Source organism: Phocoena sinus, chromosome 1 (assembly GCF_008692025.1).
Source record: "Phocoena sinus isolate mPhoSin1 chromosome 1, mPhoSin1.pri, whole genome shotgun sequence".
NCBI classification, from domain to species: Eukaryota; Metazoa; Chordata; class Mammalia; order Artiodactyla; family Phocoenidae; genus Phocoena; species Phocoena sinus.
Window position 1 is genome coordinate 135,440,798 of NC_045763.1, and position 21,196 is coordinate 135,461,993.

The window sequence follows — 21,196 nt, forward strand, 5'->3', positions numbered from 1 at the left end:
TGACATAAGATTAACAGGAGAAAAACAAAAGTTTAGTAAAATGTACACATGAGAGAGACCTAGGAAAACTAACTCCAAAATGGCAGAAACTATCACCTTAACTACTATTTTCAGCTGAAGACAAAAGCAGATATTGGGGCTGGGAGGTCAGTTACGGTTACCAGGAAAAGCACAGTAAACAATTGTGAGGTTGTTATTTAAATTTACATCCTCACCTTCTCCACTGATAAGTTTCTAGTTTCATCCTCTTCTTGGTAGAGCAAGGGAGACACCCTTACAAATGGAGATTTCCCTCAACTGTAAATCTCTCTTACAAAAGGGTAACTTAGTTACTCAGGTTTCACCTGTGTCTGCAGTTCCTTAAAGATAACCAGCTTAAAATAACCCTTATGCCAAAGAGGCATATTTTGGGGTGGCAAATTCTGCTCCCCTACAACAGCCATTCTGATTGGACCGTATGTGTGCATCGCTTGAGTATATCCTACTCATCCTGAATTAAAATGTTACTTCTAAAAGCAATGAGTCATTCATTTTTTTTAAAATTGAAGACCAAGTCAAACAAGACTAGAATGTTCCCTGTGAGGTTCTACACTTACTCCATTAATGCTGCTTTGGCTCAAAAACATTTTTACAACTTATTTGAAACTGTCCTCAGAATGAACTTTGAGAGAATTAAGCCTCATTTTACAGTCACCTCATGTTGGATGGACAGACCCACACACACATCACCCACCTTATGTATCAGCTGGGCTCCAGATGATGCCTTTGGCCATTTCCAAAACTGTAATCCATCAAAGGGTGAGTAGCCACCCCCATAGAGGACCATTCTAAAGAATATGCCAGAGGGATGCTTGCTAAAATCAGCTTCTTTACCTTACAGATATCTATTTTATGTAGAGAGAGAAAGAAATTATGCTTAGATTACCCATCAGTTAAAATTATAGGAGAAACACTCCAATCACAAGCCCACATTGCCAATAAAATATTGCAACCTTTATTTAAAATAAAACACAAGTTGGCAAGCCTTGTGAGACAACAGGCAGACAGCATTCCCCTTTCAAGGGCCTCATTATTTACATCAAGTTTAACACTGTTAGCAGTTCACAGTCAGACAACAGGGTGAAAGTATTAAATTAGAAAAACAAAACACCTGAAAATATATTACAATAACAATTAAGAACAAATACCTGACAACACTGGTAGTGTGACCCATGATTGATGTGTTTTCAATTAAATCCCATATTGTCTCACTGTGTCCCCTTAGCAATGCACACAGGGGTAGGCCCTCCAGACTTCCCCCTCTGTGCACCCACCACACATACACCTGCAGAGCGTGACCTTTGGTATAAATATTAAACAAGTTTTAAAGAATCTGAATCATACGTTTTAAGGACAAACTTCCATCAACCACCTTGAAATGTTCAAACTTATTTTTGCCAAGCAAGCACAAAACTGGGGTTTCTCCACTGATAGTCATGACAGAATCAGACTGCAAAGAAGGAAAAGCGTGGGGTCTACCCAGGAGACAGGGGGTTCTGAGCATGCATTAACAGCTCAGTCGGCCTGTTCACGGCAAACACACTAACCAGGGCACAGCTTTCATTCACCACAGGGAAAGATCTGATTAACTCCTCTCTCCCCTCCTTTCTTAGTGAGCACAACAACAGTGTATGTACGTAATGTGGACTCAATCGCATGTACCCTCTACACAGATCTGAGATATGAGGGTTTTCAAACATACGCCCTAAAGAACTGTTAAGATGAGTACCTCATTGTTCCTTCTAGCTGCTGAATACTCATTTCTCTGAAGGACAATCAGCCTAGTCAGGGTGATTTCTCAAGACCTCAGCAAATTTCCCTCATGAGGAAGTCCCAAGAAGAGTGGCCACAGTGAAAACTGGTTTGTCAAAATGGAGGAAGGCTGGTTATCTGGCCCTCATCTACCGGAAACATCTGCCTCTTGGCATCCTTGCCACTTACAACATATGGTACAGTACTTCAGAATTGTACAGAATTTGGATTCTCCACCAATGACCCTAAAGCACTGCAGGATCCTGCAGTACCTTCCGAATCAAGAATAAATTTATGTGGCATATCTGTGTTATTGTTGTTAGAACTGCTGAAGACTAATTGCCTTTATATGTGAAAATTTTACTAACCAAAAGTCCCATTCTGTAACTAAAGTTCATTACATGATTTAAAACTCCTGAGGCTCAGAAGCAAATCTAAGCAAGCTCCAACCATACAAACCCTTGGTATTTCCTTTCTTAAAGCCTGCTGGCATTTGACAGTCCACCTCCACCGTGTTTTAAAGAGTTAAGTAGAATGATCCAAGACCTCAAGCCCTGTGCGTATAGCTCAGCAGCTTGGAATGACATGCAGGATCCGGAAACTTGCTGCTTCGAGTACAATGATGAACGAAGAATCTCAAAGAACGGATATAGTCGGTGTGCACGTGTGTGGGGCCTGGCCTTTCAACTTACAAGGAGACGTCCCTTCCCTTAGATGGTCTGCAGGTTTGAAGATCTGCTCACACGCCATCTGTGACCTCAGGCTGAGGTAACAGGGCCTTGCTACTGTGTTCAGGTCACAGAGCAATGGAGAGGGTAAAGGATATAATTTTTCTAGGAGAGGTAAACAATTTCAAACTCATAATTGTACATAGTGCACTTGGAGGGTGGGAAGGGTCCAGTTAGAGCGTCCTCCCCCCAGCTCACCAAGGGGAAGGAGAAAAGTGCAGCAATTTACCAAATCAGCACCCCATGTGGAGAGAACATCTCACTGACGGGGGCTTTGAGCCACTGCTACCAAAAAGTTCACTTCCACCAGTTTTAGTCTGATATTTGTGCAACATCAACCTAGCTGACAATCTTTTCTTCTGCAAAACACATGAAACCCATCTTTGAAGGCACAATCCTCTAGGAATGATCTCTACCACTCCAAGTCAGCCCAGAATCAAGATGACCTGCCCAGGCCTTCTCACCCAGAGAGAAACATTGGATCTTCTTACCCTGATTATCACAGGGTGGAATCTTCCCTAATTTCCTGTCCTTTGGATCTAGGATATTGAGTCAGAAGTGAAGGAAATATCATCTTGCATACTTGTTATCTCAAGATACAATAGAACATATACACCTCAGGTGGGTGGCATGAAAACCAGCAGCCCCAGAGCAGGAACTCATCTTTCGGGACATTGCAGTAAACTTCACAAAAGACAGGCTGGAGCTAAGACAGTCACTTGGGTAGATGCTCTGGAGCAGGGTGCAGCTCATTCCGCAGCCCTGAAATCTACCCCCCACCCCCGCCAAGTCATACAGGAGGGCGGAGGATGGCAGTTGAAGTTCTGGCTGTAACAGAGCTGCAACAAAGCAGGTAACAGTAATTGTTACTCCAGGCACTGTTAGCTTGCCAAAAAAAGCTAGCCTTGTATTATATTTTTAAAAGTCTGATAGCTGGAAAACTGGAACTCTATCCTGACTGTTAAGAGTGGGACAAGTTTCAGAACCAGCCCAAGGCCTCTCCTCTCTGACCAGTGAGGCCTACAGCAATTTCCCTGTGTTGTCACGTGGAAGGTACAGGCAACCTTAGGGCTGCCTTTCCCTATTTCTCCCCTGCTCCCACATATCCCAGACTGAAGCAGGAATTTACAAAAGAACTGAGCTACTGGCTTGACAGAAGCTAAGACAGAGATATAGATAGCTGAAGTCCATCAATACATACGAAGAAACTCATATCCAGAGAAACTTACCTAAAGATGACTGGTCATAACAGATGCTTGGAGCACAGAGATGGCCCCCAAATCCAGGTAGAACAAGTTAATGTAAGCAAGATGAAACCCCAAAATCATCAAGAATAAAAATGTAGACAACCCTGTCAGCTCATCATGGACTCCTGCGGGAGCATAGCTTGATAGTAACGATGACATTGGTAGCAAAAATGGAAGGGAGTGGGAGAGGTCAGAATGCAGTAGAGCTACAAACTCAGATGTGGCCACCGAAGCAATTTACTCTTTTTTTAAATAATTTAATAGGTGAGTTATGTTCAGCTACTCCTCTTAGGGGGAAAAAAAAAAAAACTAAACAGGGATGATGAATATCAAGCTCATCTACATCTGGTAGGAAATCCCAGAAAAGTAATTCCCAAAGTGCACTGGTTCTACAGCCATCCCATCTCTGCCCCCACCCCACCCCACCCCCCAAAATAACAACAAAACTATGCAGGACATAGGTTAAAAAAGACACTGTCAACATGAACAGGTAACGAGTCTGCTCCCACATTTAGGGTACTAAATGGCTGAGTATGTGCTGGACAAACGTTCAAGGATGAGAGGGCCACACTCTTCTTGAATCAAGGTCCCTAGAAGAGCTTCTTTGTTCTGGAGTGAGTACATGTTACTATTTTTTAAAGATTAAACCAGAAAGTTGGTCCCTAGTTTTCTGAAGTTATTCAGCACTGAGCTACAATTTTAACAAAACACTTACTAAACCTGCACATATTCATTTAGCAGTTTCATATTTATAAATGTGATAAATTACAGAGCTGATTGTTCATATATCTGCATTTTCAGGTCCCCCACAGGCAAAAGCTTGTAAGTCAATCAACATCTAATTAACTGTTTTAACTTCTCAATAGACATTAATAATACAACTTTATAGTTATATTACACTTGATACTTTTCTCAAAGTGCTTTCATATACATTACCTCATAGTTATCAAAATGATATGGAACAATAAAGTTTGCTATTTTTTTAAGAAAAAGGAATGTAGGACTAGGTTTTTTAAAACTTAAGTTGTTATTTCTTTATTACAAAGTGCAGATTGCTGTGTCGCTGAGGTCTGTCCAAAAGAATGACCCCATATAATTTTTTAAATTACCGAGTTCTACTGAATGCCTGCTTTGCTAGTGTTGCCATTACTCAACATTCAAGTCCCTTAAGGTCAGGGAATGCCAGGAACGTGTGCTTTAGAAAGTGTGCAGCACTGTGCAGACTGATTGTCTGAGCTTTTTTTTTTTTTTTTGCAGTGTCTCACAAGGCAACAGGAATGGTGGAAAGACCCCACAATGAGAAAGTGAATAAGACCCAACTCTAGCCTTGGCTCTGCCACTAATTAACTGCTCTGAGAATATGGGCAAGTAACTTAACCATCCTCTCTTCCAATTTCTTAAGCTGTAAAAAAAACAAAAGAGTTGGGGTATTGCTAGTGTTCACACAGTGCTGGGTGTCTGAAACACCTGGAGAGATTCTTGGAAAACACACTGGCTGAGACCCAACCCCACGGGGAATTCTTGATCTGGGGTAAGGCCGACGCATCAGGTTTTTTGTTGTTTTTCTTTTTTTAAACCCCAGGAAATTTTGTTGCACGTCCTTGGCTAAGACTCACTGGAATAAGCGTTAATAATAATAGTAGTAGTAGTTAACATTTATGGAGTACTCATTACATGCCAGGCACTCAAGCTAACTATCCTACACACATTATCTCATTTAATCCTTACAACAACCCTGAGGTAGTTACTATTATTATCCCTGTTTTCCAATGAGGAAACTAAGGCCCAGGAAAGTTAAGTGACTTGCCTTCTAGACTAGCTTTAGAGTCTAAACTCTTAACCACTATCTAAACTGTATCCTTGAAGCTCAAAATCTCCATGATTTTGTTAAATAAATATGGGTGGTGCCTTAGGAAAGTCAGCATTTTATTAACTGGGCACTATTTTACTAGCTAACTTGCAACTGAATTTTAAGAAAATTCTAACTTAAACCCCATAATTCAGCTGAGAAAGGGTCTCCACTATAAGAACCTCAATGTCATCTGGAGAAACACTGAATAAATTTCTCAGGGCCAATTTTTTTTAAGGCTATATCTCTGAAAATCATGATGGAGATCTGTAGGAAAATATACACATTTTTACACAAAGCCTTTTAAGAAAATACTTCACGTAAAGCACAATCAAGATGCATTCTAAACACTGCATTTTAAGGTAGTAAATCTAAACTGAAATCATATTATCTGTGCATGAAAAGACTGAAGGTGTGGTAACCCGAAAGGTATACAATACGTACAAGCACTTTAGAAAGTTTTCAACACCTTGTAGAAGGGCTTTTGCTATCTGCTTTGTTTTCAAACTAGATAGAATTAAACTACATTTTTAGTTTCTAAAAGCAGTTTTCTCTGCTTTGAATTCAAACTTTTAAATTTACCTATGGTTATTTAAAAAATCTGGTCCTTTTCAAGTAGATAATGGAAAAAACCTAAGTTACACTTTTATAGTAAGTTGACAGTGCCTCTTTAACCTGAACCCTGAGCCCTCAACTCCTGAAGTTACACAGTTAAAGCATCACGTGGCTGGGTGTGCTACAACAGTCAATGCTACTCTTGACAGTGATGAGAAAAAAATCCATTCTATTCATGAACTTACTGAGCACCTACTGCGGACGAGGCAGAGCCAGGTGCGGCACCTGAGAAAGACCCAGCCCCCACCCTCAAAGACTGTTCTTCGATGAGAAAACCAGGGAGCTTAAATACACTCAGTAGTGTTCCTCCAAGGCTTATTTTCAGAGCACTCAAGGAAAGATCCCTTGCTTTAAAAAAAAAAAAAAAAAAATCCCCTGAAAAACAATTAGAATCCCTCAAGTTGCATCCACAATGACAGGGATAAACTTAAAAAGCAGCATAACAATATTCCAAAGTTTTAGCTTTCCCTGCCCCACCCTTAAAAGGCTAATTGCTAAAACGATTTCAAGTTTATGGAAATATATGATGAAGGAGAGTGGCAAAGAAGAAGGTAGTAGGACTGTTGGTTTTTAAATCCAAGTTAAAGGGAACTCTTCCAACCATTACAAGGAGATTAGCCAGATCACTAGTTGCCTGTGCTCCACCTGTAGGTAACAGACAGACAGGGATCACCCAACTCCTGAAAGGAATGCCCGGTATTGTCTCCTCCCTTCTTATCCTTCTCTTGGCCTGGGACTCCTCTGGAACACCCGCGGTAAGAATCAGTTCCTTTCTTTCTAATGAAAACTAAATTTCCTCCTTGGTCAAAGATGCCAAACTCTATCCAAAATGCTTTTCCCCCCTTAGTATTCTAGCCCAATTAGTATAATCTCAGCAGTTTTAAATTTCATTATCTGCTGCTGAGCAAAGAAGAGAATGAAAAAGTTGTATTCATATATAACAATACTGCACTGAAGAGCTTTCCAGAGAGGCTCTCAAAGGGATAACTATACACTTATTTGCAAAACACCCTTGATAACATGTATCATTACCTCCATTTAATAGATTAAGAGACGGGGCTATGGCCTGACAGTGGATCGATGACAGAGCCAGGAAGAAAACTCACTGTTCATCAATGTTGATTTAATAGATTAAGAGACGGGGCTATGGCCTGACAGTGGATCGATGACAGAGCCAGGAAGAAAACTCACTGTTCATCAATGTTGAATTCCTATCTTCCTAAGTTAATATTCCTTTGGGAGGAAAAAATAATGTATTTTTTTTAATATTGCGTTCTCCTTGGAGGCAGGAATGGAGAGGGCATAAAGTTTTAAGAAGAGAATGAAGTGGTCACTGGAATTAGACCTGATGTCGAAAGTATTAATAATATCTAACCAATTAGACTTGGTTCTAAATTAAGAAGCGATCCTAATTAACTTCCATAACAATAACTGAATAGGGAAGGAAAAGGAATCATTAGGTTTCTGGGATCTAATTGGTGTCCCCCGAAAATAACTTGCTCCTTCAACTATGCATTCTTAAAATAGAGGTGAAATGATAAAATAAATATCAAAGAATATTCCCAATATGATCTTCACAAACAAGCACAACAATTGGCAGGGGGAGTATGTGAGAGGAGAAAAACATGTGAGAATAATTTAGGGTGATTCATTTGAAACTGTAGAGTGAGAGAATGCTTCTCCCTATTCTCCACCTAGATTGGGTCTAAGGTGATAAGGGAGGGAGGGGAAACAGCCATTAGGACCAAGCCAGCTTCTCCACTCAGTCACAGACCTCTAGGCTGACCACCGGATTTCAAAAAGACACCCTTTCCCTGGCATTTTAGTTGATAAAGAAACATACAGCTGCTCAAGTCCTTTGCCGGTATGTCAGTATGCAGGGGCACTGTAACAGAAAAGGATTCCCCTGTGAGACCTGTACATGACCATTGTTTTCAATAATGTTCAGTGGTGGTTAATGCCCTGAATGCTGCCAGGAATAAAGGAAGACAGCCTGCCCAGCAAGGGGGAGAAGAAAATTACCAAAGAGACTCCTATGCCTATGGTTCACAAGATAGGCACCAACAAGCAGAAAGCCAATCCTGATCCATTTGGAAACAACATATTAGCCTGGGAGAAGTGGCTTCTGCTAAGTAATGTAAGATTTTAGGAGGTTTCAATCTCCCTAAATATACTTCCTAGCATTCTTTACCTCCTGTACCAATTAATACACCAATGGAAAACAGGACAGAAGCATACTGACAGAACCACATTTCCCAGTGTTGCATCTAGCCATCTGATCTGCAGTTCTTACTGCAGCAGTGACCTGTGGAAGTGAGGCTAACAGTAGCTTCCAACAGCCTTGAACAAAACTTCTCTTGGCACATTCCCAGCTTTCTTCTGTCCCACCCAATAAGTTAGATGAGTTGAAGCATAATCACCATTAGTACCTACTGGGGCCCCAAGTCAATTCCCTTCTGTGTGGTGCAGAATGAGTGCCACAGCCAACGCACTGTCTGGGCACAGTCCCTGCGGCCCTGCTGGAGCAGCCCTAACCAGCTCACATCACTCCAGGTAAGAACGGGCTGGATTTGGTTCTTCACGGCACGACATATGCATGTTCCCTGATGTCCCAGTGCAGCTTCCAATCCGGTCCACAACTGCCCTGCCCCCACCTATTTTCCCTCTCCTATGGTTTTTGCTTTTTGTTATTTTTGAGATGAACCTGTAAACGTGAGAACTCAGAGATCTGAGGTACTTCACAGAAACACACTCAAGTATCAGTCTTCCACTTTTTGAAACGAGAACACAGGAAAACAAGTCCCTTTTCCTCTCCCCTCAGAAATGTGTGCATCTTCCCACCCGGCTAACGGTGGCTACCTCTGCACCACATCACTGATTTCCTGTACACATGACAGTAAGTTGTTAAGGACAGGGTTTGCCCCGGGCACACCAGCAGCTGCAGAAGACACCTGCAGCTCCTGCAGGCTGAGTTCCAGTTTGCTCACAGCCTCGCGGAAGGCAAATTTGTTGCGAGTTTGGGGGATGCAGTCCACATAGCCTGAGCAGTAGTCGAGCAGCTGGTGTCCAGTGTCCACCAGCTGGCTGTTGGGCACAGGTTCCGTGATTGCACTGGACAGTAGGTCAGCACATTCCAGCAGGGCCTCCTTACTGATTTTGTCAGCTGAGATTTTCTCAGCCACCTGTCTGGTTTTTCTCAGAGCCACTTTAGTACCTGCTGTGCCATTGGCCATTTTCGCTGGCGAGATGGAAGATGTGGGCAGAGGCACTTGAGGTGGAGGCATTACAGGCCTCCCAGCTTTCCCACTGATGGGCACTGCCCCTGGAGCCGCCTTCTTCCCTCCCTCCTGTGTTTCTGACATGGGCTCTTCCGTGGAGTCTGAGCACACGGCCGGATGCTGCAGTAGTCTCACCCCTGGCGGCGGGGGTGGGGCACACTTTGGTTTTACCCGGCGGGGTCGGTCCTTGTCTCCAGAGGAAGTGACCTGATGCTCAGACAAGAGCTTGAACTTATTCCCCTGAGAGTCTGTGCCAATAAGCTGCACGTCAGCTGGAGTGTGCTTCAGAGTGGGTGAGATAAGGACTGGCACTTTGTGGTTGTGAGTGGTCGGGAGGACCGCCGCAGCCTTGGCTGGGGCAGCCCAGCCTGTCTGCTCGCCATCCTCTGGGACTCCAGCCATGCCAAGTCGTGCCCCACCATTCCTCTCTCTGCTCTTGGGGGCAGCTGCCACTCCAGCCACTCCCAGCCCTGGAGAGTCCTTCTCTGTAATGGCTGGATCCCCAGAGGGGGTTCTGAGAGGAAGAGCGGTGGCTCCTCTGGGCAAAAGTTTGGCTTTTGGTCTCTCCCTGGTCGGAGCGGCACCTTCCTCTGATTTTTTGGGAAGCATGTCATTGGCCCTATCCACATTCTCTTCTGGCTGAGAAGAGGTGGACACTGTCCTTTCCAGCTGGAGTTTGGACCTCTGGCAGTTCCTGGGAAGGGTCATTGCCATCCTATCCTGCTCTGGAAGCCCTGAGGACATGGAAGATGTAGAGTTTGACCTTGGAAAAGGCTTGGAAGTGTCATCACTGGCTGTGGGTTTACCTGCTCGTAAGCCCAGTGTCTTTTTGATTAAGCGTGGTGTGAAGAAGCCTGTGATGCCAGACCACCCACCCCCAGCAGCGCTACTGCCCCCACCCCCGCCACTGTCGTCATTACAGAGGTTCCTCTGTGCAAAGCTACCCCCATAGCACTTGGGTGGCACCAGATTCGCCTCTTGCTGGGCAGCAGTAAAAGAGAACCCATCAGCATGCTGTAGAGAAGCAACAGATGAGAAGTTACCCGTGAGTTCATATTTCTTGTGGGGCTGATTCTCCATTTCTCGGAAGGAGCTGCTGCGTTTGGGGGGTGTGGGAGCATTTCTCTTTTTCATGAAGGAACTGAAGAAGCCTCCCTTCCTATCTCTGGTGAAGCATGTCTCTTTGGCATCTTCCAAGAGGCTGCTGGGGGACTTGTCTCTTTGCTTTCGAGGCAGTGCTGGGGACCCACTGGGGGCCTGTGCACTTCTAATGAAGCCTGATAAAAAACGGCCAATCAGTAATGTGAAAAATAAGAAGTGACTCATTTGAGTTACTAAGGCTGAACTGTAAGAGTGCTGTTGGCATCTATTAAATGTCAAGTGTTAGCAGGACTCAGAGGAAACTAATAAATACATTATCATTTCACGCTATTGTTCCAAATGCAATATGGGATATAAACGGAAAGAAATAATCCGCTGGTTTTTACCTCGGCATTCAACTTTTCTCTAGAAACTACAGCACAACCTGGCTTCATCTATCAGACTCAATGAAGAAATTTTTGCCGGAACTGTAAAGACAGTAACTATTTGGGAATCAGGAGTTTAGGAAATGGAGTGGGAGGCAGAGTTGTATGCTGGACGGACAGATCAGGACTACTAACACTGGCAATGCAGAGCTGAGGACTAGAGTGGTAAATAAAACAGAAGCCAGCCACACTTCCCTCAGGGAAGATGGGCAGGAAAGTGGAAATAAAAGCATCATACCCCAAGGCTCTTTAAAAAAGGCAGTTTTGGGCTTCCCTGGTGGCGCAGTGGTTGAGAGTCTTCCGCCTGCTGATGCAGGGGACACGGGTTCGTGCCCCGGTCCGGGAAGATCCCACATGCCGCAGAGCGGCTGGGCCTGTGAGCCATGGCCACTGAACCTGCGCGTCCAGAGCCTGTGCTCGGCAACGGGAAAGGCCACAGCAGGGAGAGGCCCGCGTACTGCAAACAAAACAAAACAAAACAAAACAAAAAAAAAGGCAGTTTGACTCTACCTGCCTAGGGACTCATTCATACCTGGTGCTGAACTGGAAGCAGAATTTTCTGTGGCATCTTGTGGCCCTTCAATATTCTCCTTGTTCTCCCCCTGTTTCTTCAGCGTCCGGGTCTTAGAAGGAAGTATAGGTAATCGGGGCAGATATGGAACAACAGATGAGGAGGAGGCAGCTCTCCCAAGCTCCTCGGCTACCTCTGTGAGGAAGGCAAGGGGAATGATAAAAAGAACAATTTCATGACCAAAAAATGGGAGTTTCTCTTTTCAGAAAGGCATACAACTGAGAAGAACTGAAGAATGGAGTATAAAATATGTAAGTGGAATCACACACTATGTACTTTTTGTGTCTGGCTTCTTTTGCTCGGCATTCTATCTGTAGATTCATCCCTGTAGATTCATCATTCATACTGCATGTGGCAGGGGTTTTTCTTGTTGCTGTGTAGTGTTCAAATGCATGAATACACCAAATTTCATCCATTCTCTTCTTCATGAATATTTGTTTCTAGTTTTTGGCTATTATGAATATAGTGCTAGGGACATCCTATTGTACTATGTGTCTTTGGCTTCAGTGTTATGCACGCCTGCTGGGTATAGGAGCAGGTAGGTCACAGGGAGCACACAAATTCAGCTTTGCTGGGTCTTGCCAAACCTCCCCAAACTGGCTGGACCAATCTACATCCCCACTAACTTGTATGAAGGTTCTGGTTACCGTGCATGCTTACCAAAGTTTGATGTTAGTTTTTTTTGTTTGATTTTAATTTTAGCCATTCTGGGATAGATGTGTAGTGGCCATCTCACTGTTTTATTTTGTACTTCTCTGATGATGGGTGATTTTGTGTGCTCATTGGTCATCTGGATATCCTTGTTTACTAAGCGCTTGTTCAGAGGTTGAACAAAGCAAATGGATGTTTGCACATATTTTTATTTTCAGGTTGCGCCTTGCATAAAAAGGAAGGTAGATACAATCCATTCCATTTCATGCCAGTGAAGCAAATGAGGCTCCTGAAAATGTGTTCACCCCATTAGTAAGCCTCAGCTGATTAAAAGCAGTCATGGGTTTTGCAGCTTTTACTAATAAGGCAGACATACTTTGCTATTCATTCCTGAACAAAAATGAAGTATGGATCAATTAAATTGTGAATTTTTGTAATTAATTTACAACTTTTTTTGGTAATTATTTTTCAAAACTAACCCCCCACAAGCGTGGGTACATGGCACATAACCCAAGCCATGCCAATGAGATTCCTTTCTTACAGAGCAGCTGCGAGACAGACATGAGGATGCTGACAACTGTGTTCTATGCCACCTGGAGGATGAGATTAACGTAGAAACAAACGTAAAGAAATATTGGGTGGGTGAAGGTGTGGGAAGGAAAGAGAAGAGGGAAGGAGACCTGAAGCTATTTGAGTCCATAGCTTCAAGTGACCCTGAAGTTAGCGCCATCCCTGCTTTTCCATGGTTTGGTTATGAGGCAATAAATCCTCCTCTTGTTGCTTAAGAAAAGTTTGAGCTAAGTTTCTTTCACTTACAACTAATATACATCCTTTTAAGGTAAGAACTGTGTCTTATCTCTATGTCCTCAGACCTAGTATAGTGCTTACCACAGGTTAAATACTTAATAAAATGTGGGTTAAATAATGTTAAATTTTTTGCTTAGCAATTTTTAATTGAAGTTAGCTTTGAAAATTGATACGGTTGCTTTTCTAAAAGAATATAACATTTTCAAGAGAAGCAGAAATATTTAGCTAAGGATTCAACAGAAGTTAAACGTTTACACAGAAGCACCCAATTCTATGACCAATATTTACGACTTCTACCACTTTGACTGCATAGGATATAAAGCAACAGAAGAAAGAAGACTGCTGTGATAGGCAGCTGCTCAATCTGGCCCAAAGGGCAAGCTGTGCCCTCCCCAAGCTGCGGAAGTTCCATACATTAAAGGACGAAGATGAAAATACTTTTCATTAAACTTTGGTGTTGTACTTCCTCCTTTCTTCTTACCTAGACATGATAAATCACTAAGGGAAGCAGACAAAATCAACTTAGCTGATTTCCTCTTCTAACATTTTTAACTTGAACTTAAACAGTAAGTTCTCTGTTCAATTATGAAGGAAAAGAAAAATTTGAAAAGTATGTATACAATTCTGGAACTACACCAAAATGTCTAACAGGCAAGTATAACTAAGAATTGTTTGTTTTTAGCTCTCTAGGAAGTCTCCCTCTCTTTATAACAAGTTATTGTTTCACTTTTGCAGATAATTTTAAAGAGACATTATACACAGAAGTAGAAAACTTCCTGTAAGTGTCCATATACTTGTTTGTTTTTTAGATAAGAAAAAGATTCTCACTATTCATAGCTTAACATTCTCATTCTAAACTTTCTGTGTCAATATATTTAAGAATATCATTTTAACTACTCAATTACATGGATATAATAATTGGCACACTAAATATTTAGATTGTTCTTAATTTTTCAGTATTATAAACTAGACTCTGATGTAACATCCTTACAGTTAAATCTTTGTTCATACTCTTAATTATTTCCTTAAGATCTATTTCCAGAAATGGAATTTCTGGATATTGCTTTTATGACTTGGTTCTGTCTTTATAGGTGTGGTTTAGAGAGTTGAAATATTTTTCATTCTCATTTTTTCCTCTTCTTTCCTGCATTGTGTTAATGCTTAACCACTGAACTTGAACTTATACTCTTCCTGAAAAGACTAAATTAATTTCTGATTAATATGAGCTAGAGACACAAATATACATCTTAAAATAGAAAAAAAAAGCAAAACAATAATAATAAAGGCCAAGAATTCAGTATCTTGAAATGGAGTCCCAAATTATAAGAATCTATGATTTTTGAAATGTTTTTATCATCCCCAGCACTCAGAACTAGCCACCACTGACAGTAAATCACCAGATTCTCACCTTCAGAAATGCTGGAGTCATGGAACATGGTTTCAAAAGCTTGATGTGTTTCAGCAAAAGAGGGCCTGTCGGCAGGGCTCCACTTCCAGCCTATGTAACAAAAGAAGAACAGTATTAAAAGCTTCTTGCAGGAATTAAATATTCAGGGGCACCCTGATGGTGAGTTCCATGCATTAGGACACATGCTTGTTAAAGCAGAGTTACAGCAAGTTCACAATGATAGTGAGGCAGCTGTTTCTTAGTTCCAGACTCAGAGGTGTGATGAACCCACTTCCTAGGGCCAATCCTTCTATGTAGCCTCAGCTCCTATTCCCTCTACTATAGGGATGCAGAAGGGTGGGGAGATGGTTTAGAAAATGACACGTTTTCTTCCACTGGAAAAATGAAAAGTAGTAAAACCTGTCTTTAAACTCACTCTTATAAATAATCAGTTGTACACATTCAGAAACATAACAGTATATCAAAGGCGGAGCTTGGAATTCACAGTTGACAACGACAGGGCAGTAGGCAACAACAATGCTCAATGGGAAAATAACAAGACATATTCATACACACTGCAGTTTAATTCACTACTCACCTTCCTACTTTCTCATCTTTAAGAAGTCAGATGCTTTTATTCATCACAGAAGTCAATTTCATGCATTCTCCATAGTCTTTAACAATCATTTTATGTAGCTGAAAGCAGCCCTCCCCTATCTAATCTCCAAACCCAATTTCTTATTATCCTATTATATATGCAAATGTTTGTGGAAAATTGGGTGAATATTTGGGCCACAGAGAATGACTCTTTGGATTCCAGTAAGACTCACTGGTAGAGCATACGATATCCCAACAGGCTGATCATTGACTAACTCTATGTCATGAGGCTGGACACAACCTTACAACACTGAGAGGAAAAATGTTTTGAATTTTGTTAATCATCCTGAATTGTTCACTTAAACCTTCAAAATTAAAATATGCAAAAATACTCACATGCTCTCATAAGTTCATACACCTTAGGGGGACATCCTTCAGGCTGTTCCATTCGATATCCTTTTTCCAGTAGATCATAGACCTGAGACAGGTCAATACCTGGATATGGTGACATTCCATATGTAGCAATTTCCCACAAGAGCACCCCAAAAGCTGCAAAAGGGATGAAAAAAAGAGCTTTATATTTCTTCTGATTTATTATTTGTTTTATACCATTAGGTAACTTCTCTTTCAAATTGTGGGTAACATTCACACTATTACAACATTAGTATACTCTTATAATTCTTACAACATGACTTGTTCTTCGAAGATATCTTCCACAGGAACACTTCACTGAAGGAACACTTCACTTTAAAGACAGTTTTCTTTAAATTTCCCAATTTTTATTTGGATTTCCTTTACTTCAATGAGGTAAAATAAACCATGACCATACAAGAAGTCTGGGGCATAAGCAAACTATTCTTAGAGCAATTTATGATCTATTTAATGAATTCACAATTTTTAAGTCAGCTAATACTAGAGGAATAATATAAAAATGGACTCATTTAAAATCAGATAAAATTCGCATGTGAAAAAAGAATTTGCTTGATTTTCTCACAGGTTATTCCTGAGTTTGAGATTTCTGGTAAAATATGACCTAGAATCCTCAACTATTTCTACTGGCCCACAATCGAAACTTCTAGACTTGTTCTTTCCCCCAAGTCTCTACTAAATCGTATTTCTTTTCAGGGCAGTAGAAACAAGATCAGTTACAAGGACAAATTCTAGATGAAACTTCATCATGCCTTCCTTGAAAAGAGGTTGCTACTCTGTGTCACAGTGCTCTAGAAACAAGCAATAAAGCCTAATGTGGAAAACAGGGAGCTTCACAGAGAGGATCATTAGAACTTCAGTGCAATATAATACCTAGACTGTGAGTGCTCTGAAGGCAGGGACTTTTTTTACCTTTTTCTTTACAACTTCTTTCTACAGTAAGCGCCTCGCAGATAGTACGTATTTAATAAATGCTTGCTGAATGACTGAAGAAGGATGGGTGTAAAGGCAAAGGATACTGATCATATAAAAGAGAACCTCTAAAGAATTAAGCATTTACTTATAAAGAAAATGACAAAACACAGAAAAACATCCCTTCCAACCTTACCCCAGACGTCAGATTTAATTGAGAAGGTATTGTAGGCAAGACTCTCTGGTGCTGTCCATTTAATAGGAAATTTGGCTCCAGCATGAGCAGTATAGGTGTCTCCAGTCATCAATCTACTCAAGCCAAAGTCAGCCACTTTTACCACATGGTTTTCTCCCACCAGGCAGTTACGAGCTGCAAGATCTCTGTGGGAAAGAGAAGCCAAATGTGATTCCAATCAGATGGTTCTGGAAAATGGTCATGAATGCTCTGTTATCGGTTCTTTGTGCTACAAGCAGAGTTGATAAGTAACTGTTGACAGATACAGTGTTTTATGAAAATCGCTGACATGGTAGAAAGCCACTAATTATACATCACTTGTAGAGTACTCATCAAGAGGCGGTTATGTGATGCCACAATAAAGCAGGCTTCAGAAAACGGGTTCCTATTTGTAAGTACAGTGGGATAGGTTTCAGAGGTGAGTAACAGATGCTCTTCTACAAGGTTTCAAGTTCTTTACTAAGACAGAAAGCTATTTTTAAACTTAAGCCGCTAGATGGAGCAAAAAGATCTTGGATATAGTCTTGGGCAAAATAAACAGCTTTCTGTTCTGAGAACAGCAAAGGCCCCGCATTAATACTTTAATCAGAATACACAGTAGGTTTATAGGAAATGACATTACAATGGTCCCTGTGAAAGAGAAAATTACTTTCCTGAGTTATCTGAAAATTTCTGGGAAGGTTCTCATATTCTTTCCTTTATTTGCATGTCAGGCAAGGCAGCTTCATGGTTAATCATAGGCGATAATCAGGTTTTACACACCTATGGATGAAATTCTTCTTCTCTAAATACTCCATTGCAGAAGAGATCTGAGTGGCCATGTAAAGGAGTACAACTGCAGTCACCTCTTCTCGGTTGCATTCTCGGAGATAATCAAGCAAGTTCCCATAAGGCATGTATTCAGTCACAATGTAAAATGGTGGCTCCAAAGTACATACACCTGATAGTTCAAATAGAGCTTGCTTTATTAGTATATATTCAAACACTCCAAACCACTTTGGCAAGAAAAATGGACAATTTTTAAAGTCTAGTTCAGCAGTAATCTTTTCCTTTCTTGCCATGTCATTCTCTAAAAATAATGCAGCAAAGTTAAGAAGCTGGCTGATTGGAAGTCTCTACTTCCATTGATATCACACTCTGGAAATTCACATGCATTTTGAGTATATGCCTGTTTGAGCAAAAGCAGTTACTTGTATTAATTCCATAAGGGGTCAGGACTACTGATACTTCTAGAGTTCTGTACATGCCCACAATTCCCATCCTCAACTGCATGCTAACAATGTTTATCTAAAAGTAATAGCAATTGTGCATATGTTGAAGGCTGTGTGAGCCCAGACTGTAATAATGCTTTTTAAAAAGATTGTAACTGTTTCCATAGTTAAGGATTTCACTAATACATGGAGGACTCCTTGTAAAAAACCAGAAGAAACTACTTCCTTTGGGATCGTTTGGTGCGATGAACACCCGAAGAAACTGGCCCTATTTTTAAAAGTCAATGGTTTCAGTCAAAGGTTTCTCTGTGATCTGAATAGGTGAGAAGCCAATCTATCACAGCACAGCACTTTCTGCTTGTAAAGGTAAACTGATGGGTGGTCACAATTTTTCATCTTAGTCCTTTGCTTAATGCCTCTTTATGACTATGATAAAAGAAGGACTTTAATCATAGACCTTTGCTTAATGCCTGTTTATTTTGCAAAAAACTTTGGGACAGTTTTTGGTTTAGTATCATTTTGAATGATTCTGAACTTTAGTCTGGGGCAATTACCATGAGCTGGGCAGTTTTATACATTGCAATCAATCCAGGTCACTGTTTGTTGGGTAATTTTTAAACACAGAGACTGCTGATTAAAACAACAACCATTTATTGAAATAGATTTGTACTAGGAGCTTCCACCATGGTGATTCAAAAGGAGGATTTGGAGATAACAGGGTACGGGGGGACAAGTATCTTTGAAGAAACCTATGGTTCAGGCAAGCGTCCTCACCTAGTAGTTGTACCAGATTAGGATGCTTGATTTCCTTCATCACTGCAGCTTCTTTTAGGAATTCCTCCACCTCCATAGTATCTTCCTGGAAAGGGGGGAAGATAAGAAAGAAAAAGAGGAAAGGGACAAGCCCCATCTTAATCATTTGAGTCAACTCACAATCCTAAAACTTCAGCTTTAAAAGGTGGTATCTTTTGAATATTTTAGCACTTACTTCAAGAAATTTTATCACAAAATAATATGCTCTATACAAGTCCAATTAAGAAAATGTCTCCTTGAATTTATGCAGTATTTGAAACTGGAGTAAAATTTAGTAGGGTGAGTAAAATTCAGCAATCATGTCCTATCACAAGTGAAACACAAAAGACTTGGATAGATAACTCAGTTCTCTGCTAGTTTACTTCCCTAGATACCTCAAGCCTCTGAAAGAGGAGACAACAGTTGGCTGTTTACACATTTATCTTCCTGACAAATTCCTTAAGGAGCAAAGCATATCTGCAAGGCTGTACATACTGTTTCACACTCAGAACAAGCACTTAAGTGCTTGCAAAAGAACTGACTACTACTCATAGGTGAAGAGCAGTCCTTTCGAGTGACATGCCAGAGCTACTGAGGCATATGAGAAATCTTCAGAGAATGGAATGAGTGACAAAACTTGTAATTCGATACCAGGATGCTTAACGGAGAAAGAGGGTGGCATCAGGAAAAAGATTTCTGTGAATATGAAGAACAAGAAAAAGTGATCTAATCTCATGGAGATGGGAGGAGCAAGCAGCAGGGAGATAAAGGACAGAACAAGAAAAGACAGTGCCCATGATTCTCCAACAATGCATGAAGAATTCTGTCCAGCAGGGGTTGTTCTGAGGAAGGAAAGCAGCTGCTTTGCTTTTACAAGTAATAATGTGCTTCTAACCTCCCACCAAGAACTACATGAACAGCCTCCAGAGACAAACCTTCCCCACATGTGGATTTCACTGCATTTCAGTGAATAATCTGCCCCTGCATTGTCAGCAACGGCACCAGGGTTAATCATCACAATTTGCTGATGTGCTTGGCACCAGTGGGTGGAAAGCATTCCAAAGCTAAAGAAGGGCAAGCTGATATTTCCAAGTGATTCAGCACAAAAGAAAAAGATGCCTGAAAACTGTAATTCTCAGCAACCCACCTTCAATGTTTTCACAGCAACCGTAAGGCTATATTTCTTCCAGACGCCAACGTAAACCTCTCCATACTGACCACCCCCAAGTTTGTGCTTCATGGTAATATCTGTTCGTTCCATTTCCCATTTGTCATGGATAGGGGACACACCGTAGACTGTAGGCTTATTACACTTGGGTGCTGGGTAGTGTAGTGTTGTTACCAGTCCATCAGCCACTGTGGAGTGATGGTGAACAAGCTCGGCCAAGGTGCTAAAGCGGCTCTCAGCAGTTACATAAACCTGGTGAGGAGAGTGGAGAAAAGCTAAACCAACCTAAAAGAGGTCATTATTTCACTGGTCTTAAGATATGAAAATAAGCAGCACTATTCACAATAGCCAAGACATGGAAACAACCTAAATGTCCATTGACAGATGAATGCATAAAGAAAATGTGGTACCTATATACAATGGAATACTATTTGGCCATAAAAAAGAACGAAATAATGCCATTTCTAACAACATGGATGCGACTAGAGATTATCATACTAAGTGAAGTAGGTCAGAAAGAGAAAGACAAATACCGTATGATATCACTTATATGTGGAATCTAAAATATGACATAAATGAACTTATTTCTGAAATAGAAACAGAATCACGGACATAGAGAACAGACTGGTGGTTGCCAAGTGGAGGGGACTGGGGGAGGGATGGAGTGGGAGGTTGAGGTTAGCAGATGTAAGATTTATATATAGAATGGATAAACAACAAGGTCCTATTGTATAGCACAGGGAACTATATTCAATATCTTATGATAAAACATAATGGAAAAGAATATAAAAAAAGAATGTCGATATATATATAACTGAATCACTTTGCTGTACAGCAGAAATTAACACAACATTATATACCAATTATACTTCAGTTTAAAAAATACTGATTAATAAAATATGAAAATAAGGAATTATCTTATTGAGGTAAATGGAAGAATTAAACCATGATGGCAGGGAGAAACAGAACTTCAGTTTAATCTCATTTAAACCACTCTTCCTATGGTTCCTAAAGTAGTTCTAGTCTTGAGGGGGAAAAGCTTCCAAAATCTCTCTCTGGATCATCAAGATCACTGGTCTTCAAATATTTTTATGCAAAAAGACTACGGAACCCAAATATATAAGATAAAGGAAGAGAAATGCCGATTAAAGCAGGTAAGAGGGGACTGGCTTCCTGTAAAAATTTATGAAATACCACCTCAGAATCTTGCACAGAACATAATTTGAAAAACACTGATTTCAGTTTTTTTGGTAGGGAGAGGGTATTCAAATATCTTATAATTTTTATTTCATTAAGATGTGCTTTGGAGTGTCTAGGCCGTTTTACAAAAAGCCACAATTTTATTTCAGAGAGTTGTTAACAAAATAGTAGTTAATTTGTGATAAGCAGTAAGAAGTATAAA

The 21,196-nt window shown here is 40.9% G+C and overlaps 1 protein-coding gene across 5 annotated transcripts in view; it reads right to left on the reverse strand.

Annotated features, from left to right (window-relative positions):
• Nucleotides 1-5,020: 5,020 nt before the first annotated feature.
• The window catches only part of ABL2 (ABL proto-oncogene 2, non-receptor tyrosine kinase), a 99,991-nt gene continuing 83,815 nt past the window's right edge, over nucleotides 5,021-21,196 (reverse strand). For 3 of the 5 annotated variants that reach the window (XM_032604254.1, XM_032604246.1, XM_032604264.1), the window contains 8 exons: nucleotides 19,774-20,046; nucleotides 18,609-18,693; nucleotides 17,386-17,563; nucleotides 16,585-16,769; nucleotides 15,444-15,596; nucleotides 14,472-14,561; nucleotides 11,567-11,740; nucleotides 5,021-10,785 (listed from right to left, as the gene is read on the reverse strand). In XM_032604254.1, the coding sequence (XP_032460145.1) occupies nucleotides 9,086-10,785; nucleotides 11,567-11,740; nucleotides 14,472-14,561; nucleotides 15,444-15,596; nucleotides 16,585-16,769; nucleotides 17,386-17,563; nucleotides 18,609-18,693; nucleotides 19,774-20,046 (2,838 nt within the window). In that variant the 3' untranslated portion in view covers nucleotides 5,021-9,085. The remainder of the gene's footprint in view (nucleotides 10,786-11,566; nucleotides 11,741-14,471; nucleotides 14,562-15,443; nucleotides 15,597-16,584; nucleotides 16,770-17,385; nucleotides 17,564-18,608; nucleotides 18,694-19,773; nucleotides 20,047-21,196) is intronic. The other 2 variants (XM_032604282.1, XM_032604273.1) reach the window with 1 other exon arrangement.